The sequence below is a fragment of the Muntiacus reevesi genome, chromosome 16 (genome assembly GCF_963930625.1).
Source record: "Muntiacus reevesi chromosome 16, mMunRee1.1, whole genome shotgun sequence".
In the NCBI taxonomy this organism is placed as follows: Eukaryota; Metazoa; Chordata; class Mammalia; order Artiodactyla; family Cervidae; genus Muntiacus; species Muntiacus reevesi.
Genome location: NC_089264.1, coordinates 21,071,006 through 21,098,364, shown reverse-complemented (window position 1 = coordinate 21,098,364; position 27,359 = coordinate 21,071,006). Strand labels below are relative to the sequence as shown.

Genomic DNA, 27,359 nt, shown 5'->3' with positions numbered 1-27,359 from the left:
ATATAAGTGGGAGTCCCTGGGAAGGAATTTCATTCCCCCCAAAATGAAAAGGCCTTTTGAGGATGATACTGTTTACTCTTTGCCCTCTCATATTTCTTTCTCCTTCTCAGAATGTCGATATACTACTTGGAGGGCCAACAGCCATCGTTCAACCATGAGAATCGAAATTCCTATACCCAGGATAGTAGACAAGTAAGGAGGAGCTGGTTCCTTGATGACATCATGAGTTGTTGCGTCAGTCTTGGGCTGCCAAGCTTTGGAGTAATTGTATAAATCACTATCAGTCAAGTTTTTTTTTTCTATTAACAAAACTTATTCCTAATGCAACAAGTATGATGAGAATTATAACAGAGGTACAAACTATAAGTTTGACAGAACCAAAGAGAAAATTATGTGAGAGAAGGGAAAATCTAAGTCAATATAAACGAAAGTGTCTAATATGTGGTAGACATTCATGACCAAGGATTAATCAGGACCCCTGCCTCAAGGAGTCATTCTCTGTTTAACAAAATGCAAGATGTTTGCATTTAAAATTTCAAAGAAAATTATATTCTTTCCACCATCACAACCATCACCACCATTTTTCTTCCTCACAAAACACAATGTTGGCCACAGTGGCATCTCAAAAAGTTTCAGTCTGATTTTTTTATTATATATTATATAATGCTTCCCTGCCGCTCAGTGGTAAAGAATCTGCCTGAAAAAAAAAAAAAAAGAATCTGCCTGCAATGCAGGAGACACATACAGGAGACGAGGGTTCAATCCCTGGGTCAGGAAGATCCCCTGGAAGAAGAAATGGCAACCCATTCCAGTATTCTTGCCAGGAGAATCCCATGGACAGAGGAGCCTGTTACAGCGGTTACAGTCCATGGGGTTCCAAAAGGGCAGGACATGACTTAGCATCTAAACAACAACATAAACTATATATAATAAATTATATTTAAATAATAAATACATATATATAAAAGATATATTATATCTGTATATATAGTTTTTAAAATTTAAATACTTTAAAATTTAGATTCATAATGAGAAAGAATGGCATTTTGACAGGAAAATGTGAGTTCAGAGAACCCTTGTCTGACAGGCACAGAGGCATAAATGCCAGTGGAATGTAAGGGAAAACTCTTGCAGCATGTGGTGGGAGGCTGTGAGTAAATGGGGAGAAGAGGTTGGAGAGTTAGGACACTCTATCCTGAACCAGGGCACTTGGCCTTCACCTTCTGTTGAGAATGACCCCCTAATATAGTAAGTGATGAGGTCTACTGGCTCTGGATTTGGACAAACCTGGGTCTGAAGTCCAGCTCCCTCATATACCAAATTTCTTAGCCTCTTTGTAAGGACTTCCCTATCCGAAAAATGGAGACAAGAGTAGTTCCAACCATGCACATGGTAGGCATTCAACAGTATTGGTTATTATCCACTCATACTCTTCCTTCCTAATTATCATAAATCTCTAAGATTCTTTTTGCTTTTCCTATTAAAGCAGAACAAAGTCTCCCCAATCTTGAAGAACTGACAACATAATCCCATTGACTTTCTTTGATCATGCTTTTATCGTCTTTCTTTCAAGGCCAACTTCTTGGTTAGGGGGTGTAACACTCACTACTGCCATTTCTTCACCTTTCTCATGAGTAGAACCCCATAACAACTCTTGAGCAGTGATATAAATGCTATAAAATGTGGGGATAAATACCTTTTCCACAGGGGATATTTACAGTTTTGGCCAGACACACATGTTTCTCCATTGTTTTTGGTAAGACCACACTAATTTTCTCTTGTGGAATCCACGCCTCCACTATTCCCTCTCTGCACGGTTCATGTGAGACTGTTACTCTACCCTTCCCAATCCCCATGCTCCCCCAGTGCTCCAGAAATGGGGACAGCCTTGGCCAATGAGGGAACCTCTTCCCTGGTGAACTTGACAGGTTCAAGCATGAACATGTAACCCATACCTGGCAAACGAGAGTCAGATTTAGGGTGTTTAGTGGAGCCACTAAGAAAGAGCTTTCTTTCTGTTGGGGATGCCAAGCCCAGGCTCGCTGGTGACAATCCTTGGTACAAGAAAAGCCTTCTAAAGTATGAAATAACTAGACACAAGGCAAGCAGGGTCTTACTACGGAAAGTCAAAAAGAGAAAGTTCTAAATTAACAATTACACGGTTGATGCATCTGGGAGCAGCTGCTTGTCAGTTAGGTGAGCCAATAAATTTCTTACCAGCTGGCTTTCTGAAACTTGCCTTACTTGCCTTACTGAGAACTTTAAGTTCTCAGTAAAAATTTTCATACCCAAATTGGCCCTGAAGGAGCCCCTGTATACTAACATGTGTTGAGAAAGATGATTTTACATTTTCATGAAAATGAAAAGAAAATAATGTATGTGGAAATGTTTAGTTTTAAAGGCATTAAAATATACAGTATAGCTTAGCGGTTTTCTTTAACGATAATGTTAAAAGAAATAAAAATTTAGCATTTAATAAAATGGGTATCCATTACTCAGGGAATTAAGTGAAATGTTTTCTTTTTTAATGATACTAATTAAATGAAATACTACACTTAAAGAACCTTAATTTCTCTTATAATATTTATTTATTTATTTGGCTGCTCCAGGTCTCAGCTATGGCACTCGGGAATTTTGATCTTCAGTTGCAGGCATGCAAACTCTTAGTTGTGGCCTGTGGGATCTAGTTCCCAGACCAGGGATGGAACCCAGGCCCTCTGCATTGGGAGCGCGGAGCCTTAGCCACTGGATCACCAGGGAAGTCCCCCTGTGTTTTTTTTTTAATTGTGTTCATGGAAGTCTTTAAAAGTCTTTGGGCCCAGTGAAGTTTCAAAAGAGCTACTTAGAACTCATCTGAGATGCTGGGTGTCTGAGATGGAAGAATTTTAAAGTGAGGAAATATGGAGAAACAAGATGGCTTCTCAGGCTTCCCAAATGGCTCAGTGGTAAAGAATCCACCTCCCAATACAGGAGCCTCAAGAGACATGGGTTTGATCCCTGGGTTGGGAAGGTTCCCTGGAGGAGGAAATGGCAACTTAATCCAGTATTCTTGCCTGGAAAATCCCATGGACAGAGGAGCTTGGCAGGCTACAGTCCATGGGGTCACAGAGTCAGACACGACTGAAGTGACTGAGCGCTCACATACGCAGACGGGTTCTAAGTAACTCAAAGTCGCTCCTAGTTTGATGGAATAAGAAAAGTTGGGAAGGCCTTTAGAAAATTACCTTGTCTGATATCTTTCATATTTAAGTAAGAAAGTTAAAGCCTAGAGAAGCTAAATAATTTTCGTTAATGAATACAGCTAATATCTACCAAGCTCCATAGAAAAGTGATAAAAATTTGTGAAATGCAATAGTTCTTTAATCTGTATCTCTGACTTTATGTCATTTCTACCAAATCACTGCATTATTTTACTCATACATACCTATAGTTTATTATAAGTTTGAAAACACATTTTACAAGCAAATAAAAATATTTAAATGTTCTATCATATTATGTTCAGCTTTACTTTTTTCCAATGTTATAAATGTTACAAATTTTTTAAAAACAAAATTTTTTACTAATCCATTTAAATTGCACACCATTGGTAACAAAATAAATAAGAACTTTTATTTTATTCTCTTGACAAATATTGTTTATATATTTTGAATGATCAGTTAACTGGCAGGTGATAACTTGCCCTTAAACATGACTTAAGATTTTAAGAATTAAGGAACTTCCATTTAAAAAATCCAGTTCAAATGAGATACTTTGAGAGATTTTTGTATATCACAGAATCACACTGAGAACCACAAAGGCAAGTTATACTTTAGATAAATACTAAAAGATCCCACACACAGAAAAAGACGTTTTTTTCCTGTTTCTCAATCAGGCTTTTGCTTTATTCAGACTGATACACAATCTGTAAGCCATACAAGAAAAACACACATTTTTCATCAAATGGCAAAATTTTATAAATTTCATAAATTCAGTAAAAAATGGTAACCAACTTTTTCTGTCTCAAATACACATTTCAGTAGAAGAATGAGGCATGACCTAAGCCCAAGGTCAGGACTGTTAGGAGCACTGTGACTGCTCACTTATTTGTAAGTTAGCAGGTCAAGTATTTTCTAAAACACATGCAAAGGCTGTTGGCTACTCATGTCTCTCTTCAGAAAGTGAAAGTGTCAGTTGTCCAGTTCTTTGTGATCCCATGCACTGTAGCTCACCAGGCTCCTCGGTCCATGGGATTCTACAGGCAAGAATACTGGTGGGGTATCTATCCCCTTTTCCAGGGGATCTTCCCAACTTCAAACCCAGGTCTCCTGCACCGCAGGCAGATTAGTTACCATCTGAGCCATCAGGAAAGCCCCCTTTTTAGCATTCCCAGTATACAGAATTTCCTCCAGGACTGATGCACATTCTCAGAAACTATGTTAGTTTACTTTGAGATTTATTTTGCAGTATTAGGCACATATGCCACCAAAATCACAGAACCGTTGATTTCAAAGGAACAACATCTTTAGTCGTTCCTCCAAACTTGAGAGGAAACTGAAGGTTAAGGATAGTAGATCAAGAATATGAACAGTACTGTCTGTTAACAGTAGTTGCCTTTGGGGAAGGAAATAGAATTGGAATTGGTGGAATTTTATTTTTATTCTGTTTCTTTATTGTTAGTACTTTTACAATAAGATTTTAAAATGTAATTTAAAACACATTTAAAAAGAATTTGTGCAATTCTTAGAGCTTTAGAGAAAAGAAAATGGTACAACCTTCCCTTGGTAATAATATGTTTCATAGATAGAATCTGGTAATTTGATTTTAGGTAACTGAATCCCACCTGCCACAATATAAGGTAATTTTTTTGTTTCTGCAGTTTTCAAAGAAGATGAGGAAACTGCCTAGAATCCTCTACAGCAGTTTTCAAGTATTTTTGAGTTCAGAGATCCTTTATCAAATGAAACCTTATCCTGAAGTCCAATAAATGGGACAGATAAAAGGGAGTTGAAGGAGCTCTGTCCTCTCACCCTTGTTCTTCCTGGCAAGTGAAGCACACTTTGAAAACCATTCTGTAAATACACTTCCATATCCACAAAGAGGTTTGTCAAATCGGTCTTTTTTTCAGGTTATCGTGTTAATATAAATGTTTAGAAGTACTTTCTATAATATTTCAGAAAAAATAAAAGAGCTTTCAACTTGCAAATGTCCACAGGTTCATGCTCAAATAAAATACACTTACTACTATCAACTGAATTACTGCTGAAAAATCATTACATGGATAAAGACTGGTTGTTCTTGTTATTTTCTGTCTGCGGTGTGGCCAGGCCGACATTGTGTTGAGAATCTACATATACTGCTGGAGTACTCTGTATGTTGTTTTCATGCATTTGAAAAAGTATCTCTATTCACTAAGTACTCTATAATGATCATCATAAAAATCTACCTTTGGCGTTCCACCCATTTATGTGTTAAAAGTATAGAGTCTCCATCTCAAACAGTATTTCCATGTAGAACATATCGAAACTTCTAATTTCTGGACTCTGCTAACCAACTCTGATCTAATGTTCATTTCTCATCAGTGAGAAGCTCAGATCAAGTGAAGAGAAGGGCTTAAAATGTCGTTGCCATTTTAAGAAAAGACTGAGAATATCTTTTCTTTAAGAAAAGACAGAATATTTCCTTGAATGAGAACTCCCTTATTGGAAAGTATTAAGTGTGCCAACCACATGAGACCAATTTATCAAAAGAAAACAACTACTATTCTATTTGGTTAACTGATAGGGTGACTTGATTGAAACATCATGAAGTAACGTACTACTTCTCATAAGGAATAAAGGGAAATTATCCCTCGGGAAGAAGGAATCTGATATCTGCTTCTCTTTTTAAAAAATCCTTCCACCCAAGGGCAAATATATTTAATTAAAAGTTTAAAATATTACTTTTAGGCTTACTAAAACAAAAATCGCCAGACACTAATCTCCCCAAGTGTGGCAATATGACTTATCACTGACCTAAGAGCCACCGCTCAGGTATGCTTGTGGCTCGCTTCCCCACCCCTGGGAATAAATTATGACTGGTCTAAATCAGCCTGTTACATCAGGCCTCTTTGCCAGCTGTTGGTTTAGGACAGAGTATGATTCATTTCTTGCCAATGAAAGTTGTGGGCAAGGCTGTTGGGGACTCTTGGATAAGAGTTTCCTTCCGGATATAAAGGCAGAGAGGCCAGCGAAGAACGCCTTTCTCCTTTTGTCTTGTGTGTGTGTGTTGGGGGGAGGATGAAGCTGTGGATGGGGGACTGTGTTTCCTGAAATTTTAGCAGCCATGATTTACCCATGAAGAAAAAGTCAAGATTAGTTCAGCAGTGGCCATAGTACTGGAAAAGGTTAGTTTTCATTCCAATCCCAAAGAAAAGCAATGCCAAAGAATGTTCAAACTACCACGCAATTGCACTCATCTCACACGCTAGCAAAGTAATGCTCAAAATTCTCCAAGAACTTCCAGAAGTCCAAGTTGGATTTAGAAAAGGCAGAGGAACCAGAGGTCAAATTGCCAACATCTATTGGATCAAAGAAAAAGCAAGAGAATTCCGGAAAACATCTATTTCTGCTTTACTGACTTTGCTAAAGCCTTTTACTGTGTGGATCACAACACACTGTGGAAAATTCTTAAAGAGATGGGAATACCAGACCACCTTACCTGCCTCCTGAGAAATCTGTATGCAGGTCAAAAGGCAACAATTAACCGGACATGTAACAATGGACTGATTCCAAATTGGGAAAGGAGTACGTCAAGGCTATACATTGTCACCCTGCTTATTTAACTTATATGCAGAGTATGTCATGAGAAATGCTGGACTGGGATGAAGCACAAGCTGGAATCAAGGCTGCCAGGAGAATATCAATAACCTCAGATATGCAGATGACACCACCTTTATGGCAGAAAGTGAAGATGAACTAAAAAGCCTCTTGATGAAAGTGAAAGAGGAGAGTGAAAAAGCTGGCTTAAAACTCAACATTCAGAAACCTAAGATCATGGCATCCAGTCCCATCACTTCATGGCAAATAGATGGGGAAACAATGGAAACAGTGACAGACTTAATTTTGGGGCTCCAAAATCACTGCAGATGGTGACTGTAGCCATGAAACTAATAGACTCTTGCTCCTTGGAAGAAAAGCTATGACAAACCTAGACAGCATATTAAAAAGCAGAGACATTACTTTACCAACAAAGGTCTGTCTAGTCAAAGCTATGGTTTTTCCAGTAGTCATGTGCAGATGTGAGAGTTGAACCATAAAGAAAGCTGAATGCCAAGAACTGATGCTTTTGAACAGTGGTGTTGGAGAAGACTCTTGAGAGTCTCTTGGACAGAAAGGAGATCCAACCAGTTCATCCTAAAGGAAATCATTCCTGAATATTTATTGGAAGGACTGATGTTGAAGCTGAAGCTCCAACACTTTGGCCACCTGATGTGAAGAACTGAGTCATTGTAAAAGACCCTGATGCTGGGAAAGATTGAAGGTGGAGGAGAAGGGGATGGCAGAGGATGAGATGGTTGGTTGGCATCACCCACTCAAAAGACATGAGTTTGAGCAAACTCCGATAGTTGGTGATGGACAGGGAAGTTTGATGTGCTGCGGTCCATGGGGTCGCAAAGAGTTGGACATGACTGAGCAACTGAACTGAACTGACTGAGCTCATAGAAAGCAACCTAGACCCTGATATTAATGTGCTACAAACCCTGGATCCACTTACCTTCATATATCTCATCATATGAGAAAAGAAGCTGGTATTTTTGAAGACAGCTTTGGCTGAATATCCTGTTACTTAGCCCAAAGCATCCTAACCAATACAACAGGCGACCGTTGCAGAGCCAGCTTTGAGAAGCTCAGGAAAGGAGCAGTGATGGGGAACCTTTGGCCTATACATGTCTCCCTACCTTCTTGATCTTCATAGAGGATGAACAGACAAGCACTGCCTTTGTATTATTGAAATTTCTCAAAAAATATCTAGAAAACTACATTTCAATAGCTAAAAATCAGAGCCAAGTTTTTTAGCACCATTTTTTTTTTGTCATTAGAGATTACACAGCTTGTTATTTTATATATTTTTTTCTGTCCTATCCCTGAAGTTTAGTTGTAATATTTGAATACTGAATTTTAAAAAGTTAGGTTTACAAACATTTGATTGTTTTCTAAACTACTCAGGAGGTAAATAAAAGAGCAACAAAAACACCATTACCATCGCTGTCTAAGTTTTCATATTTTACTTTCTCTACTTGGTAAAATTCTACTAGTCATTCTCATAACTCAAATGCCACCTTCCTGATCAGTATTTCCTAACTTCATATAGATTAACTCAGTCCCTTTTTTCCCCTGAGGACTCATTCATTCATTCAATACACATGTATTAAGCTCTTACTATGTTCCAGCCCTTGTGTTGGGGATTTGAAATGTAAATTGTACCTATACTCGAAGGCTGCTACCTAGTCAGAGAATGACAGTTCCTTTCCTAGGCAACCATCACGGAGTGTGGTAAGTTCTGATTTTAGGCACACAGGATAAGCAACCCCATCTTTTCACAATCACTGAAGTTCATCAGACTTTCACTGGGTCTCTATGGTGCGCAATGCACAGAGATATAAAGATGACTTAGAAGCAGTCTCTTCTTCTTAAGAAAGGGACAAAGATTGCTATGTGCTCACCAGACCTGTTTCCTCTGCTGCCTGGGCACACAGCTGGCATCTCCTAGCCTCCTTTGCAGTCAGTTTGCCAAGTCCCCGAGTCTGGCAGGGGGATATGGGCATCAATGATGTATTGTACTTCCATTGCTGTAAGAAATTTCCCATGTAATCCTCCACGTGTTCTCTCTTTTCCTGTCCATTTCCTAGAAACAAAGGACTCCAAGGCCTTAGGGGATGGCAAAGCCATGATATAAAAAGAGTTAGGGTTCTTGAAATCACTGAGTAGAAGGCCACCAGCTGAACACCTGGTTAGATTTCATATGAGTAAGAATTAAGTTTCTACTGTGTTAAGTTATTGAGGTTTTAGAGATTATCTATTACAGCAGTGAGTGCCATCGTAAGGTCATTTAATTATAATGTAAGAAGTGCAGGCATAGAGTTAAACAGGGGAGAGGAGACACTGGCCTGCTTGGCTCATACCTGAATCAGCCTTGAAAAATGACTTAAACTCGTAAAGAAAATAAAGACCATCACAGGCAGAGAAAACACATGATTAAAGGATAAAGGGTGAAAAGAAAAATACATATAGGGAAGTTTGTGCATACCAATGCCAATGAGAGCATAATGAGCATAATATGCAAAATATGGAGCGGTCAGAGGAAAATGGACATGAAAACCCTGAATGTGAATCCTTGTGTGAATTAGTGAATCCTCCTAATTGGGCTATTTGGGTAAAGTTACTCAGTCAATCTGGATCATTTTCTTCATCTGCAAATTGGTGACAAAGCCTATGTCGCAGAAAATCTTAAACCAGTACTAAGTACGTCATGGAGTCCCCCCAAACTTCCCCAGTACTTTATCTTTCTTTTATAAGATTTTCCTTGAGAAAGCCGCACACATGTGCTGTGCTGAAGAGCATAGATAAGAGACACTAGTAAATTCACACCTTTCATTCCTCCTTGTGAACTACAGAAACATTAATAGATTCCTAAAAAAAAAAACAATGCTTCTGCGCTGCCACAGCCTGGCGCTCTCGGTCGCAACATATATTTCTGCTTTATTGACTATGCCAAAGCCTTCAACTGTGTGGATCACAATAAACTGTGGAAAATTCTGAAAGAGATAGGAATACCAGACCACCTGACCTACCTCTTGAGAAACCTATATGCAGGTCAGGAAGCAACAGCTAGAACTGGACATGGAACAACAGACTGGTTCCAAATAGGAAAAGGAGTACGTCAAGGCTGTATATTGTCACTCTGCTTATTTAACTTATATGCAGAGTGCATCATGAGAAATGCTGGGCTGGAAGAAGCACAAGCTGGAATCAAGATTGCTGGGAGAAATATCAATAACCTCAGATATGCAGATGCCACCACCCTTATGGCAGAGAGTGAAGAGGAACTGAAAAGCCTCTTGATGAAAGTGAAAGAGGAGAGTGAAAAAGTTTAAAGCTTAACATTCAGAAAACTAAGATCATGGCATCTGGTTCCATCACCTCATGGGAAACAGATGGGGAGACAGTGGAAACAGCGTCAGACTTTATTTTTTTGGGCTACAAAATCACTGCGGATGATGATTGCAGCCATGAAATTAAAAGACGCTTACTCCTTGGAAGGAAAGTTATGACCAACTTAGATAGCATATTAAAAAGCAGAGACATTACTTTGCCAACAAAGGTCCATCTGGTCAAGGCTATGGTTTTTCCAGTGGTCATGTATGGATGTGAGAGTTGGACTGTGAAGAAAGCTGAGCGCTGAAAAATTGATGCTTTTGAACTGTGGTGTTGGAGAAGACTCTTGAGAGTCCCTTGGACTGCAAGGAGATCCAACCAGTCCATCCTAAAGGAGATCAGTCCTGGGTGCTCATTGCAAGTACTGATGCTGAAGCTGAAACTCCAATACTTTAGCCACCTCTTGCGAAGAGTTGACTCATTGGAAAAGACCCTGATGCTGGGAGGGATTGGGGGCAGGAGGAGAAGGGGACAAGAGAGGATGAGATGGCTGGATGGCATCACCGACTCGATGGGCATGAGTTTGAGTAAAATCCGGGAGTTGGTGATGGACAGGGAGGCCTGGAGTGCTGCGATTCATGGGGTTGCAAAGAGTCGGACATGACTGAGCGATTGAACTGAACTGAAAAAAAACCACAAAGAGTTTTCATTTATATTGGCCAGATATACTTCATAGCTTTATACATGCATGCATGCGTGCTAAGTCATTTCAGTCATGTCTGATTCTTTATGACCCTATGGACTGTAGCCTGCCAGGCTCCTCTGTCCATGGGATTTTCTAAGCAAGAATACTGGAGTGAGTTGTCATGCCTTCCTCCAGGGGATCTTCTAGACCCAGGGATCAAACCCAAGTCTCTTATCTCTCCTGCACTGGTAGGTGGGTTCTTTACCACTAGCACCACCTGGGAAGCCCTAACAGCTCTCTATAATGCTGTTAAAAACTCTTCGTAACTCATCCCAATTGCACTCTCCTTAGCATGCATCACCCATGACTACAAAGAATGCTCCCTCATTACACAAGTGCATATACAGGTAGCTCCATCTCTGGGCACACCATGCTCTTACGCTTTATGTGATGAGGGATGTAAATTCTTTTCCCCCAGAGGAAAAATCTATTTTATCATTAGGGTTTGTGTGCCAACCAAGGACCAGTGGTCTCCCAATTATCAACAGGACTAGCGGGGACTTCCCTGGTGGTCGGATGGCTGACTCCACACGCTCCCATTGTAGGGGGCCTGGGTTTGATACTTGGTCAGGGAACTATACCCTACATGCAGCAATTAGAGGAGTCAGCATACCGCAGCTAAAGATCCAGCGTGTCTCAACTAAGACCCGGCACAGTCTAATAAATAAATATAAAATAAAAAAAATCTTCGTATAAAGAAACAAACAAAAAACCAGAACTACTGAACCAGATAGTGAGCAATCTCTTGTTATATAACATACTCTGAGACTGTTTTAAATGAAGAAATGTTTTACCTTCTACTTGTCAAATAAGAGACTTCAGAGATAGTCTATTCTATGAGTAACAAACTCAAATTCCGTCAGGGGCCAACTCGAATGTGGGGTTCTGTAGAAACGAGAGAGAACGGGATCCAACTGAAGGCATTCAAATCACTGTCAACCCCTGATCTCATCTCATGGTTTTTCATTCCCCACCTAAAGAAACTGAAGAGATTAGGTTCAGCTGACTTTTGGAGGCTACATAGCAAACATATTAAGCAGGGTTGAGTGGAAAGCAGAAACCATGCCAAGTATTTTAAGCCAAAAGAGATTTTATAGAAAGAATTAGGTGACTTGGCGAAAGGCTAGAGATTGTTGAAAGAGCTACAAGTGCAGGGTCTTGGCTGGGCCTCCAGGAGTAACTTCTAGAATACCAGTGGATGAGGCACTGGGGAATATACTATTTTTGGCACAATCGGGAGAAACCGTGGAGTTAAAGAACATACTGCAGCTCTGACCCTGAGAAGCTGGGATCTGGAAGCTTATCTGGGCAAGGAACTCAGAATCTGTTCTCTACCTTCCTGCGCTGCCTCCTGATAGCCAGAAAGCTGACGATTCAATACGGCATGCTGAGACTGGTTACTCTAAGCCTCTCCCCACACCCACCGGCATCTCGTGCACCTTCCATGACAACAGAAAAGAGCCAAAAAACATTAGGGAGACTGTCTGTCTCATCTCTGCCTCTGAGATCTCAGACAAGCCATCCAGAAGTCTAATTCACATCCAGAACTCTGAATGGACCGGAGTCTGAGAAATGTTTTCAGCTTTCCAGTTTCTCCTACTCAGGAAGGAACGCTACCAGCAGGTAGGAATGAATGTGAGTGCCAAAGTGCCATTCTCGGCACAGAAGCTTTCCGTGTCGGCCCCAGGAATCAGGCCCCCACCGCTGACTTGTTCCCATCATACCTTCTATGGAAACCCCCCAAAAGCAAAAATCTAGTCAGTAGGGCTGTAATTCTAAAGACCTCACGCTAAAAAATATGTGAAGGGGTCATTTTATTTACATCATTAGGTACAGGGTAAATCACACTACCTAATTTACTTGTTAGGTATATTCTGACCCATTGGATTTTGAGCTGCTGAATGGGAGAGATTGTATTTAATTCATATTTGTATCTCCTGTCCCCAGGTCTGCTTGGCCCAGAGAAGATGCACAGGCATTTGCTGAATTGATATGTTTTACTCTTGACTCACTAATAGAAACAGTAAACCGGAATTTCATGAGCTACAGGATAGCAGCAATAGTATCAGGAGGCGGGCCCGCTACAGAGGCATGGGGGAAGGGGGTTTTCGTTTTTCAGAAGAAACAGATGTAGATCTGGCTAAGCAAGGCACCTGCTCTGTCTCTGTCCACTGGTATCTTGGATTTCTCGATGGGATGCTAAAGTTAGTGGTATCTTCCCACTATGAGTCTTTTGGGGCAACAAAACACGCCAGAGTCCAGGGTGACATTACAAGGATGCCATAAGAAGCTGATGCCTGATAAGTAAAATACAGCCACAGACTCAGCATGAGCTCTGAGCAGGGGCTTATTTATATTCCCCAATCAGCAGGATCTGATTAGTCTCGGCACATCAGGGGGGCTAACCTAGGTTAGCACCCCCGACAACGTCTGGTGGATCTGAGAACAAAAACAAGAAAAACTTACTCCAATAACAACAACGGTAGACAGACACACACATAGCCAGCCAGCCAGCCAGCCTCCACGCCGCGTACAGCCAGAAGGCGCCGGGCGCTCGCTCTACGCGTCCGGCCAGGCACAAAGCTGCGGCCGCGGCGCCGCTTTAATTTACACTCAGCCCTCCAGGGGGCACTCACCTCGCGCTCTCCGGCTCAGCCCGGTAGGTTAGACAAGGGGCTCGCAGGTCTGCGGAGGAGCCGGGTGGAGTGGGTTTCCCGCTGGCGCATCGCCGCAGGCGGCGCCGAGGCTGCAGTTATTAAGATAGCGGGGCTGCGCGGCCCCACCCCGCCCCGCCCGCGGCGAGGGCGGTCCCGGGAAGGAGGCCGGGCGCCGGCTGGGTGGACCCCGCAGGGAGCCTGCACGGCGGCCGCTCCAGGCGTCCTCCGCGGGCCTGGGGCAGCAGGGCGCGGATGCACGGCTTTGCTCTGGGCCGGGAGAATCCCAAGTCCACACCCCGGGACCCTGGAGCGGCGCCGCGCGGGTGGCGGCCTCGCTGGCCCCTGGGGACCCGGCAGCCGCGTCTCCCTGGGAGGCCGCGGGTTGGCGGCCCAGCGTGCGCCGACCCCGGCGAAGCCGAGCTCCCGGGCGAGGACGCGCAGCGCTGGCGCCGCAGAGTAGGGAGTGCGGCCTGCGCAACCTATTACTGGCTTAGCACTCCCATCTACATTCTGGATTTTCACTCCACCTTTTTAGTTGTGTTGTTTAGAAGTGTCTTCTCAGGTGGGGCGGGTGAACCTCTGTTCAGATGACCGATTAAGTGGATGAAAGACTTGTCCTCTCTCTTTTATGGCTTCTTCAACACTTTCCCTTCTTGCTGTGTTGTTTCAGATTTTTACGTTCCAAATCAACATCCATTTAATTCTGCCTTCTATTTCCGTGTCTTCCTTTCCTCTATCTTTTCCTCCCCCTTCTTATATGCGCCGGTGCCCCTTTCAGGGTAATTTTTATTTCTTTCAGAAATAAAATTGTCTTATCCGTTTTTCACTCCTTTAAGCCATGGCCAATTTTAGTCTCCAACAGCCAGAAACCATTCATTCTTCTTTCTTAGGCCCTCACTTACGGAGAGAAGGATGAACCTAGATTCCATCTAATAAGCTTTTAAAGTGACTGTATTCCTAAACGAACTCTTACTCTCTGAAAGCTTGCAAAAGTTTCCTGTGACACCCAGCTTCCTCTTAGCACAGGAATGAAATATATTTTTCCTTTCTTTCAATCGCATGATCATTGATGTATCACCCGAGTTGATTAGCACAGCTTTGGAGAACATTGAATTTTGGGGCTAGTTTTCGCTTTTTTGTTGTTTATAATGTTCTATAGTTTACAGTTGTGAGTTTCCCTGGTGGTGTAGTGGTAGAGTCTGCCTGCAATGCAGGAGACACAGGCTCGATCCCTGGGGTCCGGGCGATCCCCTGGAGGAGGGACTGGCAACCACTCCAGTGTTCTTGCCCGGGAAATCCCATGGACAGAGGAGCCTGGCAGGCTGCAGTCCATGGGGTCACAAAGAATCCAACAGGACTTAACAACTGAGTAAGCATGCATGCTTATAGTTATCTCTGGGAAAACAAATTCTGAGGGAGCATTTGTTAATATTTAGAATCCGTTTTGTAGTATTCATCATGTATTTATTTAGAATTCATGTTTTCATAGCTTACATATAATGTATGCTGACTCAGAGCATTAAGTAGATAGTTCATAACATACTTAAAAGCTTCAGTGTTCCATTACTTCACTTGATAATAAGTTATAACATTCTGATTACATTACATCAAAAGAAACCCAAGTCATTTGGCTCCATTCTGTAATTTTACAAAGCAGAAAACTAAAATCAAAGATAAATTGGATGACCTGGGGTCTAGGTTAAAAACCAAGCTGTATGTGCTTCAGTAGTGGAATACCTGGACCAGACCCCTAAAGCAAATCTTATAATCAGTGGATTCTTCAGGCAGCCTAGTCAAAATATCCTTTGCTGTCAGGTTTAACTCACCCTCATCAACTGCATGTTCTGCTTCATGTTATACAATTTTAACCTTTATTTAACCTGTTATTGTCCATTTCAAAATTTTCCTTGTTAATATTTACAGTTATAAGACAAAAGATTAAGAATCACTGCTCATTTACTGAGATCTGTAGGTGCATCATACATATCATTTGGTCTTCTGAGCTAACAACAAATAAAGCACAAACATAAAACTCTAAAACTAAAAGGACAAGAAAAAATTCCCTAATAGTATGTTATGGAATTATTTTCTATGGATTTATATTGAAATGTTTATTTTCTTTAGTTTTGTTTCTTGTTATATAATTCATTTCTATTTATTCATCCATAAACTATTTCTAAGTTTCATGTTCTCTTATCTGCTATGTCAGAATTTGGTGAGGAAATCTATATTTAATCTAAAAAATATCCCCCAAACTAAAAATACTGTAAATTAGTTAACTATATGTTTATTATGTCCATGTCAAATATTGCTTTTTTTTAATAAAGATTTTTTAGTTAGACTAAAAAAAGTACTAAGAAAAGTGATGGCAATCATTAAGTATAAATATCTATGATTATTTTTCTTTTACATAACAGATCAACAATATGTAGTCCTGAACCTAAAATCCTTTAAGTGTTGGTTACTGAGGCCAAACTCCTTTATACCTTTCGTGTTCATTTATAATGGTGTAAAATTTTAAAATGAGTACCCACATATAGATCAATGCAGAACTGTACAAAAATATCTGAATGTTGGGAAATAGAAATAAAATAGAAATGAATACCGTTTAAAAAAAACCAAACTTTTTTCTTTCATATTCACATTTTAATTTTTACATGTTTACAAATTGAGGCTTATTCTTAAAATACTCCTTTTACAGTGAGTTCATTATCTCACCAATCTACAATGATTTCAGAACAGAATGTAAAGAGATTAATGTATTTAAAGACTCAGATTCTTGTGAACAATGACATCATCAAAAGGTCTTGTTTTCATTAATTTGCAGTTAATTGGAAAGAGAGGATGGGTGAGTTTTCTTCCGAAGCAGGTTCACCGTGGACAGAAAGGGCCCGCCTTCCCGGCAAGGAGACCCTGACTGAAATCACAAACTCCAGCCTCCATCAATGATGACAGGATTACCTGTGACATAGGCAGACTGCAGTGATAAACACAAGGAGACAGAACAGTTAACCAGGTTGTGTTGCTTCGGTTTGCCTGATTGAGACAGCTGAACAGTTTATTCTCACAGTACTAGGAATTCTCACTTAACAAAGAGAAATTAGAAAAATCTGAATTAAATTCCAGATGATTTAAAACTGCAGAGTGTTCTCATGATCTGGGGCTAACTGGACTCTTGCTGGTGTCTGAGTGCATGTCACATTCTAAGAGTGGTATCAGAATCAGAAAATTAAAATTCTGTGATACAGAGTCATTCCCTGAATTAGGCTAAAATAGTTTGCATTTTCATTTTGAACTCAGAAGTATTCTAAACTAGCTGAGTTTTATGCCACTAATAAACTTTTGAACATCATCAAGTATGTCAGTCATAAAGTAGTCATGTCAATCACCAAACAGAACTTTGTTTAAAAAGATGTACATTTAGTTAATCAATATACATGGCTAATTCCAGGAACTGAATCACACTAAATGTATTTTCTAAATTTATATGAATAATAACTACTATAATCTATTAACCAAGAAAACAATTTAAACTAGTTTCAGACATCTAAATCTGTACAAAACTAAAGGAGTTTAAAAATTACTGGTTTTTTTTTCCATAGAGTTTTTATTTTTCCAAAGAATTAAAGCTGAAGTGATTCTTGTGGTAGAGATTCAGAAATATTTTAACTTAAACCTTTGGCTAATGGATAATCAAGACTCAAATCTATGCTCTTCATTTTAAATACATCTGAAACCTAAAATAATGGAAGAGGTAGGAAGGAAAAAATATCGTAACAGGAGTACAGAGTGTTGTAAAGTACAATATATGAAAATGAGCATACAAAGTATTTAGATAAATGAGTGGGTTAGTAGTCACTCTACCAAGAAAGAACCCCCAGTTTCTCTAAGATTTTTTTTAAAAGCCAGGCTGTCTGATCACATATGGACTCTTCAGGATCTTTTTAAAAGACAAAGGTCCTTTTGTTGTGTATTTCAAGCCAGAGTGTTCCCAAATATTTGCTAACCTAAGCTCTGGCTAAATCAGGGCAATTTAGCTTATCAGCAGTACCCCCAGATCAAACAAGCTTTTCTGAAGATATGGATTCAGAGAAATCAAAAAAGTCAATATACTCACTTTATCACAATCTGTCCAGCAGTTTCCTCAGCTACAAAAAACTGCTATAAATAGTTCTGAGAAGTAGTCACTGCTCTGTCACTAAAACATTTCAACCTCTGCATTTGTCACATTCATCAACTACCGGATGTGTACAAGTTTCATTCAGGAGATGCTGACTGATCAGTAACACACCTCCTCACTCCCACCTACCCCCACTTTTCTTCTTTTAGTTTCCTGGTTGGTTATTACTCAAAGGCATAAAACACAGGGGATGTTCTTGTGCTCTACACCTTACAAGAAATATTTCTAACAAAAAAGTTTCTGTTTTCACAACTGTATGTCATTGGTGGCTCAAGATGCTAAAGCATCTGCCTGCAATGCGGGAGACCTGGGTTCAATCTCTGGGTTTAGAAGATTCCCTGGAGAAGGGCATGGCTATCCACTCCAGTATTCTTGCCTGGAGAATCTCATGAACAGAGGATACAGTTCATGGGGTCGGAAAGAGTGAGTAACACACACACACACACACACACACACACACACACACACACACAATACACAGCAGCCAATAAGGAAGAAACTGGTTACAAATACATGCAAAGTGGAAAGAGACAGAACTATGAATTTCCATACACGAATATAAAGAAGTAAGAATTCACAGGGGAAAAAAGGAGGATGTAGGGGGATTCTGCTAAACAAATCACTAATAAACTGAAAGCACCAGATGCTAATGCTTTGTCTCCTGGACACAAATCTGATTTACCCTTTCCCCATTTTACCTGAAGCTGTCACAGTTTTGGAGGTTCACTGGTTTGATTTACATTAAATCATTGCTTAATCATTATTTTGTTTCCCAAGTTGGTAATTTTTGAAAAGAATGATAAAATTGAGCAATTTAATTTTAATTAAATTGAGCAATTTTAATTTTTTTCAATCCTTCACCGCCTCATTTGCTATCAGATTTAGCGGCATAAAGCTGAACAAGGATGATGGCTGAGGTCAAAGTGGCCTTAATGTCAAATTAAATCAGCACCTATCCCTACTTTGTAAATGCAACATCTTAGCACCTACATGTGATCACTTACTAAATTACATTATTTTGATCAGCAAATTGTGGCCTAACATGATTGAGGATAATGAACCACCCAGGAGAAACAGTGCTTACTTCATCGGAGGCCAAGTACACGCAGAGCAGGGCTACTTCTTCTGCAGTTGCAAATCTTCCTGTTTTCTGTCTCTTTAGGAAATCGCTCAGTGCCTGTAACCAGAAACCATATCGGACATCAGTGATGTGAGCTGAACTATGAACGCACCTGCAACACCTTTAGGGGGTCAAAGGCAAGAAGAATCTACAAAGGAACTGCTGACTTGATTAAGTACGCAGGATACAGGATACAGGACAATATCATTATTGATAATATCATTAACTGCGGACCAAACAGGACTATGGTAACTCCCAAGCTACGCAAACTATTTGTTTTATATTAAAACCTATAGACACCATGACAGATCAGAAAGTTAGTACTAAAGAAGAGGGCATTTTTACGTTTTTTTAAAATGTGGTAAAATGCACATGATATACAATTTACCATCATAATCAATTTTAGTGTACAGTTCAGCAGTGTTAAGTGGTTCACATTATTGTGGCACAAATCTCCAGAATTCTTTTCATCTTGCAAAGCTGAAACCCTATACCCATTAAACAACTTCCGACCCACTTTCTCCCACCCCTTAGCAACCATCCGTCAACCTTTCTGTCTCTATGGATTTGTCTACTCTAGGTAAGGAAGGGGCATTTTTTTAAACAGCATGATTTAAACATTTAAAACAATAGCTATACCTCTTCAGGATTTGGTCTGGCTTGTATTCTTTCTTGCAGAGATGGGGTGTCAACTGTTCCTAAATAAAAGGAGGGAATTCAGCTTGGTTACTTACTTAGACTGAAAAAGAAATTGACAATTAAACTTTAAGCTTGCTTTCCATATCATTCAATGATCAGTGAAATTTTTCTTCATGACTTGGAGTGAGTTTCCCCTCTACCTGCGTGCCCTTTTATTTAGCAGTCTTATAACTTCTTTAATAACGTTTCTGTGATTTTCAAAAACATAGTAGGCAGGGACTCTTGGCGAAGCACCCAGCATTCCCAGGACGTCCTTTGGTCTCACCACATCCACATGATACTTTATGGATAACTTAGGTGGCTCTACATTCTCCTCATTATCTTGAAATTCTCATTGGTTTCAAATTCCCATTTTAACCATTGCTTCATATTTCTCATTGAAAAAATATAACTTTGAATTATCTTAATTAAAACAAGAAAAATAAAAATGACTAAAAATGTTTAAATTGTGAGCAGCAATGAAGACCCAGTGCAGCCATAAATAAATGAATTAAAAAAAAAATTTTTTTTTTAAAATCCCACTTAGTTCACATTCCTTACAGAACAAGTTCCCAGGCATTTTTGTTAACTTCTGTGATCTGCAAATTCTCTTTATAGGGCCTTTCTTCTGCTAACAGTACTCCAGGAGGACCACATGATCCTTCTAAGGTCATAAAAAAATGATTTCACAGTCACAGCCCCAGCTTCATCCTTAGACCATGCTCCTGGGTGTGTCATGGATTTGACGTTTTGCTCGGAAATAATTTCTTTCTTTTTTAAATTTTTATGGGGGTGTAATTGATTTACAATGTTGTGTTAGTTTCAGATGTACAGCAAAAGTGAGTCTGTTACACATGTACATATACCCACTCTTTTTTTAGATTCTTTTCCCTTATAGGCCACTAGAGAGTATTGAGTAGAGTTCCCTGTGCTATACAGTAGATCGTCGTTGGTTATCTACATTATATACAGTAGGGTGTGTATGTCCATCCCAATCTCTCAGTTTATCTCCCTCCTTCAAAACCAGAATCTCAATTTTATTATCATTTGCCATTTTTCTGGCGAGGCTGGGAATCTTTGAAACCTAAAAATCCTGGCTTCTTGCTGTTGGACAGCCCTTAGCTTATCTATCTGCTCTCACATTTTACCGTGAGCAGGCGGAACCTTCCCCAGGCTGGATGGCTGCGGCCTTGGCTACATCGCCTGGCTCATCAGGAACATTTTCCACCCTTCAGTTACTGCAGGCAATAGTGTTGATGAAATTTCTTACACCACACAGCAAAAATCTCTTTGTATCCAATCTCCAATGATATTTTCCTCACTTCCCTCATCAACAGCCTCCTTAGAGTCCACAGTTCTACCAACGGTATGCTCAAGGCAACCTCCTCAAAATTCTTGCTGCCCACTGGGGCAGATGCACACTTTATCTTACATGTGACCGGTATTAATGACTAAGGGTTTCCTTTGTGGTTCAGACGCTAAAGAATCTGCCTGCAATGCAGGAGACCCAGGCTCGATCCCTGGGTCAGAAAGATCCCCTGGAGAAGGGAATGGCACTCCACTCCAGTATTTCTTGCCTGGAGAATTCCATGGACCGAGGAGCCTGGTGGGCTACAGTCCAGGGGGTTGAAGAACTGGACACAACTGAGCAACTAACACGTGAGGCTGAGAGGCTAGCCGAGTCCTCTCACGCGATTCCAGCCACCTGACCCCGCCGCGTCCCAGCAGACTGATGCACCACGCCATCGTCCGCACCCGTCTGGTGCTGAAGTGTTGTGACTCTACCATCAGTACCATCCCAGACTCTCATTCTTCGTCACATTTTCTTCTGTGACTGGCTCAGTGAGTCAAAGCTAGTTCCCTGTCCCAGAGACTGTGAGGATATATTTTCCAGTCTTCCAAAAAGTCCAGCTTTAAAACAACCACATTTTCCAAATCATTAGACATTTTATTCCATTGGGTAAATGGCACCAAGAAGAGCCAACAAAATATCACCAGTGTGTATGTTAAAACCTAGCAAAACTGTGTCTCTCCTGTCAGATCCTCCTCTTTCTGTTCTTAAAACAACATTTGTTTCTTTATTTGTTAGCTGTGGCACATAGCATCTTCAGTTGAGACATGTGGGATCTAGTTCCCTGACCAGGGATCAAACCTGGGCCCCCTGCAATGGGAGTGCAGTGTCTTAGCCGCTGGACTGCCGGGGGAGTCCTGATCCTCCTCTTGGCTAGTGTTACTTAAGTTTACCTTTCTAGTCCAAGAAAAATTAAACAGAACACTTCAATCATGGAAATTCTGTAGCTCAAAGGTTACTTGGTAGCTTCACCTCTTTTATCCAATAAGTCATTGGTTTTCAACCAAGGGGAGAGCGTGAAGGATGACATCAGAATCCCCTTTCCAAACCATACACAGTGTTCCCCATCGACTCCTTCCCTGAATTCTGGCGTGCCCCTCGGGTTTGGAAAGGTCTCACGGGTAATTCTGAAATGTCTTTCCTCCCCACCCCCCAACACCAGTTGTGAACTACGAAGAGAAACTTTGATTCTGGACATGCAATACTGAATTTGGTTTCAGAGAGGAAGTTGGTAATTCCTCTTCAGCACCCTGAACAGGCAGACCTCATTTTACTCCACTTTGCTTGACTACACTTCACAAGTACTGCATTTCTTACAAATTGAAGGTCTTTGCAATGCTTCTTTGAGCAAGTCTACTGGCAGCATTTTTCCAATAACATTGGCTCATTTCATGTCTCTGTGTCACATTTGGTAATTCTTGCAATATTTGAAACTTTTTCATTATTACTGTATTTGTTTTTTTAATTAATTAATTTTTAATTGAAAGATAACTGCTTTACAGAATTGTGTTGGTTTCTACCAAACACCAATATGAGTCAGCCATAGGTACACATATGTCGCTTCCCTCTTCTGTGGGAGCGAACCGCCCTCCATCTGTGATCAGTGATCTATGATGTTACTGTTGCAAAACGATAATGACTCACTGAAGACTCAGATGATGGTTAGCATTTTTTAGAAATAAAATGTTTTTGAATTAAGATATACACATTGTTTTTTTTGGGCACACTGCTATTGCACGCTTAATAGACTGCTGTATAGTATAAACATAAATGTCCTTTCTACTAATAATAATTTCTCCTGTTTTCCTTTCCTTTACTTGAGAGGCCAGCATACTTTTTAGTCAAAAGTGAGACAGAATGTATTTTTAGCTTCGAGAACCATTTGGTCTGTTATAACTACTCAACTTTGACTTCAGCATGAAAGCAGACTTAAGCAGCACAGAAGCAAACTGGGTGGGATGTGTTCCAATAAAACTGTGTTTACAAAACAGGTGGTGAGTCAGATGTGGCCTGCAGACCGAGGTTTGCTGACCCACTCTTTATGCATAATGGAAGGTGTTAATCTCTCCTTTTCGTTTATGGGCCACCCCAGGTGACTGACTCGACTCAGTGGCTCCCTGTGTCTGAAGGCTCCTTTTCCTTCCTGCTGCCCTGGGAGTACGGTCTACTTTTCACCTTTCCTCTGACAAGATCATCCTGGCCTGCTTCCAAAACACCAAGCCCAGGCCAGTTATGACTCTTAATCACAGGGTTTAGAATGGCCCCCATCCACACAAGTAGCATTTAAATACTTTGCATTTGTTAAATTAAAATGGCATCATTTGTGCTAAAGCCCATGATACTAAACCTGTATTTAATGCTTAACCTAACTGCAGTTTCAGTCTTTACCAGAAATGGAATCTTAACCAACCAGTCTGGAATTTTCTGGTCCACACCCAGTGAGTTAATCAGCCTTGTGCACCCTCTATGCCCCCAGAGGAAGAAGAGGCAATCTTAAGATAAAATTCATGCCATCCCCTCCTCCTTAGACTAGAACAGGGCTTCCCAGGTGGCATAGTGGTAAAGAACCTGCCTGCCAATTGCAGGAGATGTAAGAGATGTGGATTCAATTCCTGGGCTGGAAAGATCCCCTGGAGGAGGAAATGGCAACCTACTCCAATGCTCTTGCCTGGAAAATCCCATGGGCAGAGGAGTCTGGCAGGCTTACAGTCCTTAGGGTACCAAAGAGTCGGACATGACTGAAACAACTTAACACGCACACAACCTAGAAAATCCTTTTCTTTTGCCAATGACTTCCTGCCCCATCCTCCTTTCTGTACTAACTTTCCATTTGTATAGAACTCCCTGGAGCATGCATCTAGTTGCTAAACGGGATGCCACCTGATTTATGAATCACTGAATACAGCCAATTAGATTTTCAAATTTACTTGGTTGAATTTTGCTTTCTAACACATCTGCAGGTTGTTCCTAATGACTTAGGATCTTATTCCCAACTTACTGTGGGACTATTATCTTAATAACCCTAGCCTCTTTTTCTTCCTCTTTTTAAAAATGCTATGATTTTATGCTGGAATATTGTTGCTTTACACTGCTATGTCTGTGTTTGCTCTATTGCAAAGTGAATCAGCTGCATGTATGCACATATCCCCTCCTGTTTGGGTTTCCTTCCCAGTCAGGTCTCCGCAGAGCAATGAGTTGAGTTGCCTGTGCTTACTATACGGTAGGTTCTCATTAGCTATCTATGTTATACACAGTAGGATATATACGTCAATCCCAATCTCCCCATTTGGCCCATTCTGCTCTCTCCCCTGTGGTGTCCATGTTTTTTCCCTACATCTGTGTCTCTATTAGCCCAGGCTCTTTTTCTTTTGAGTTTTGCCCAGTGACAACACAGCATGTACTAAACGAGCCGACACAGACGCCTTTCAGGGTGGCAGCCAGGGGGTCAGAAAGGACAGGCTCCCGGCCCCACAGCGCCCAGCTCACCTGGACACACACAGTTGCACCGGATGCCCTGCTGGATGAAGTCTGCAGCCACGGACTTGGTGAGGCCGATCACGGCTGCCTTGGTTGTGCTGTACACGCACCTGTTCACGACTCCTGAGAAGGAAAGAAAGGATTAGTCGCTCAGTCGTGTCCAACTCTCTGCGACCCCATGGACTGTAGCCCGCCAGGCTCCTCTGTCCATGGGATTCTCCAGGCAAAAATGCTGGAGTGGGTTGCCATGCCCTCCTCCAGGGGATCTTCCTGATCCAGGGATGGAAACTGGGTCTCCTGCACTGCAGGCAGATGTTTTACCAGGGCATATCATACCTGAGAAGGAGGGGAAGAAGAAATAAAAAGCGCAGTCTCCTTTAGGAAGCAGGAGACCATTGTCCTGCTTCCTCACACTCCACCCTTTTAAAAATTGCTATCAGTTCTTCTCCATTAATAGGGCTAGTTTCTGATTCTGGGGAAAGAGTATCATTGTTGGCACAATTCAGGTGAGACTTCCTTGTTGAGATGCTACATTTAAGTGAAAGCTGTAGCCTTAGCTTTTTGTCATCAGTTGGTAGAACCCTTAGGTGGATTCCAAAAAAAAAAAAACCAAAACGAACAACTAGGATAAATCAAAGTGAAACAAAACACAACTCAAAAAAACCGATTTCTTTGTATGCCTCTCCCAGGAGGGCTTACTGTGTATCCTTGCTGAAAGAAGGAATGTTATCTCAGCAGTAGCTCCTGCATTCTAAACTCAAAAATCCACCTGTACCATCACGCATCATCTCCATGTCCGCATCGCAGTCTGGCCCTGCAGCTTGACCTCTCGTTCAGGGCTGAACCACACATCCTTGTGCAGCTCTCCCCAATCCACAGGCAGAGTTCCATCTCTGGTATCACGACGGCATGCTGCGCAAAGCTCTGTTATAATCCTATCATGCTGCAGAAGACATGTGTTTTCCCATCTCTCTCCCCTTTGGGGCTGTGGATTCTCTGGGGTCAGGGGCATCTAGTGGATGTTCAGTACATCTTTTTTGATTAATTAAATGGATAAATGTTTCCTTCTCCCATTTTGATCTTCATTTTCATATCCATTTAGAGGGGAAAAAAGGGAAGGCAAAGCAAGCAAACTTCAGTTCCATGATTGGTTTACATATAAGGCAAAAGGCTTGGTCCTTAATTCCAGTTTTTAAAAAAGCAGTTATGAACTCATGTGTGGGTTACATGATCTCTGCTATGCTTGTTCCCCAAACCCTTAAGCTCCTGAAGATGTGTCAGTCCGTGGGTCATGATTCCCAGAGGAAGACACGCCTACCTTTGATGCTGGAAGCCACAGAGGACATGTTGATAATGTTGCCAGATTTCTGAGCCAGCATCTGCCAAAACAAAACAAAGATAGAAAAAACCCCCAAAACATGCTATTCTGCAGGTTAAAAATTCTACCTCTTCAAAAGATGTACATTTGATTTGGTGCTTTCCTGGTGGCTCAGTGGTAAAGAATCTACCCTGCCAATGCAAGAGGAGTGGATTCGATCTCTGATCGGGGAATATCCCACATGCAGTGGAGAACCACACCCATGCACAGCCACTCCTGAGCCCGTGCTCTAGAGCCCGGGAGCTGCAACTACCGAAACCCACGGGAGCTAGAGCCTCCCGTGTCCTGCAGAAGAGAAGCCCCTTCAGTGAGGAGCCTCTGTGCAGTGACTAGAGAGTAGACCCCACTCTCAGAAATTAGAGAGCAGCAACAAAGAGCCAGCACAGCCAAAAATAAGAACTAAACTAAAAGACATGGTGGTGGTGGTTTAGTCACTAAGTTGTGTCCAATTCTTGCGACCCCATGGACTGTAGCTCTCCAGACTCCTCTGTCCATGGGATTCTCCAGGCAAGAATACTGGAGTGGGTTTCCATTTCCTTCTCCAGCGGATCTTCCTGACCCAGGGATCGAACCCAGGTCTCCCACATTGCAGGCGGATTCTTTACCAACTGAGCTACGAAGGAAGCCCCAACTGAAAGATGTACATTTACTTACAGTTTGCAGAGCTACCTTATTAACTGTTAACATTAAGCACCGTGAAGCAGCCTTAACGGCCTCACCCAGTCACTCCTGGGATCTGACGGCCTGTGTACACATTGGCAGGAACTTTACTCAAGGGGTTACTGCCTTCTTGGGGCATAAGAGCATCAGCAAGACCAAGAAGGGACCCAGAGCTAAATGAAAGGCTGATGAATGTTAATGTTACTGTGTGTTCCTGATGGAAAACTCTTACCATTTAACACATTCTTGTTGAATACCTACTGTGGTCAGGTACAGAATCACGACCAGCGATTCAAAGACAGACGACTCAGTCCCTGCCTGCCTGTAGAACTACCAGCCTGATCCAAGTGCAGCAGGAATGTCATCTCAGCAGTAGCTCCTTCATTCTAAACTCAAAAATCCACCTGTACTATCATGCATCATCTCCATGTCTGCAGAGTCTGACACCGAGAAGGAGTGGGGTTGGAGAGAAGGAATCAGCCCAGGTTGAGGGGCATGCAGAGGATGGCTGATGTTTCAAAAGCTAGAATATTAGTTAGAAAAAGAAAAAAGTATTTTGAGGACAGTAAACCACCTGTATAAAGACTCTATCACAGAAGTGGGAGGAAGGGATGAGTGCAGCTGGAACACATAATTTGGGAGGAAGGAGGCTGCAGAGGCCAAAGGGGCTAAATTTAGGAATTCGGGTTTAAACCAGAAGGCAATGTGGTGGAGACAATGAGAGGTTTAATGCGGAGAGGAGTGGCGTGCTCAGATTTGCAGGTTACAAAAATTACCCTGGCCTCATGTACAGGGGGTCATTGGAAGATGATGCAGGGATTTAGGAAAGGAGATGCCGCAGTGATAAAGAATCTGCCTGCCAGTGTAAGAGACACAGGTTCGATTCCTAGGTCAGGAAGATGCCCTGGAGTTGGAAGTGGCAGCTCACTCCAGTATTCGTGCCTGGGAAATCCCATGGACAGAGGAGCCTGGCAGGCTGCAGTCCATGGGGTCGCAGAGTT

The 27,359-nt window shown here is 41.5% G+C and overlaps 2 protein-coding genes across 5 annotated transcripts in view; both read right to left on the bottom strand.

Moving 5' to 3' along the window:
• Positions 1 to 13,603, bottom strand: part of SLC9B2 (solute carrier family 9 member B2) — a 58,160-nt gene extending 44,557 nt beyond the window's left edge. For 2 of the 3 annotated variants that reach the window (XM_065907028.1, XM_065907030.1), the window contains exon 1: positions 13,494 to 13,603. The gene's annotated coding sequence lies outside the window, so the exon portion shown is untranslated. Of the gene's footprint in view, positions 1 to 11,651; positions 11,693 to 13,493 lie in introns of those variants that run through there. The other variant, XM_065907029.1, reaches the window with a different exon arrangement.
• Positions 13,604 to 16,138: 2,535 nt separating this feature from the next.
• The window catches only part of BDH2 (3-hydroxybutyrate dehydrogenase 2), a 29,696-nt gene continuing 18,475 nt past the window's right edge, over positions 16,139 to 27,359 (bottom strand). For both annotated transcript variants that reach the window (XM_065907039.1, XM_065907038.1), the window contains 5 exons: positions 25,639 to 25,699; positions 24,330 to 24,443; positions 19,454 to 19,512; positions 18,779 to 18,871; positions 16,139 to 16,491 (listed from right to left, as the gene is read on the bottom strand). In XM_065907039.1, coding sequence (XP_065763111.1) covers positions 16,438 to 16,491; positions 18,779 to 18,871; positions 19,454 to 19,512; positions 24,330 to 24,443; positions 25,639 to 25,699 — 381 coding nt within the window. In that variant the 3' untranslated portion in view covers positions 16,139 to 16,437. The remainder of the gene's footprint in view (positions 16,492 to 18,778; positions 18,872 to 19,453; positions 19,513 to 24,329; positions 24,444 to 25,638; positions 25,700 to 27,359) is intronic.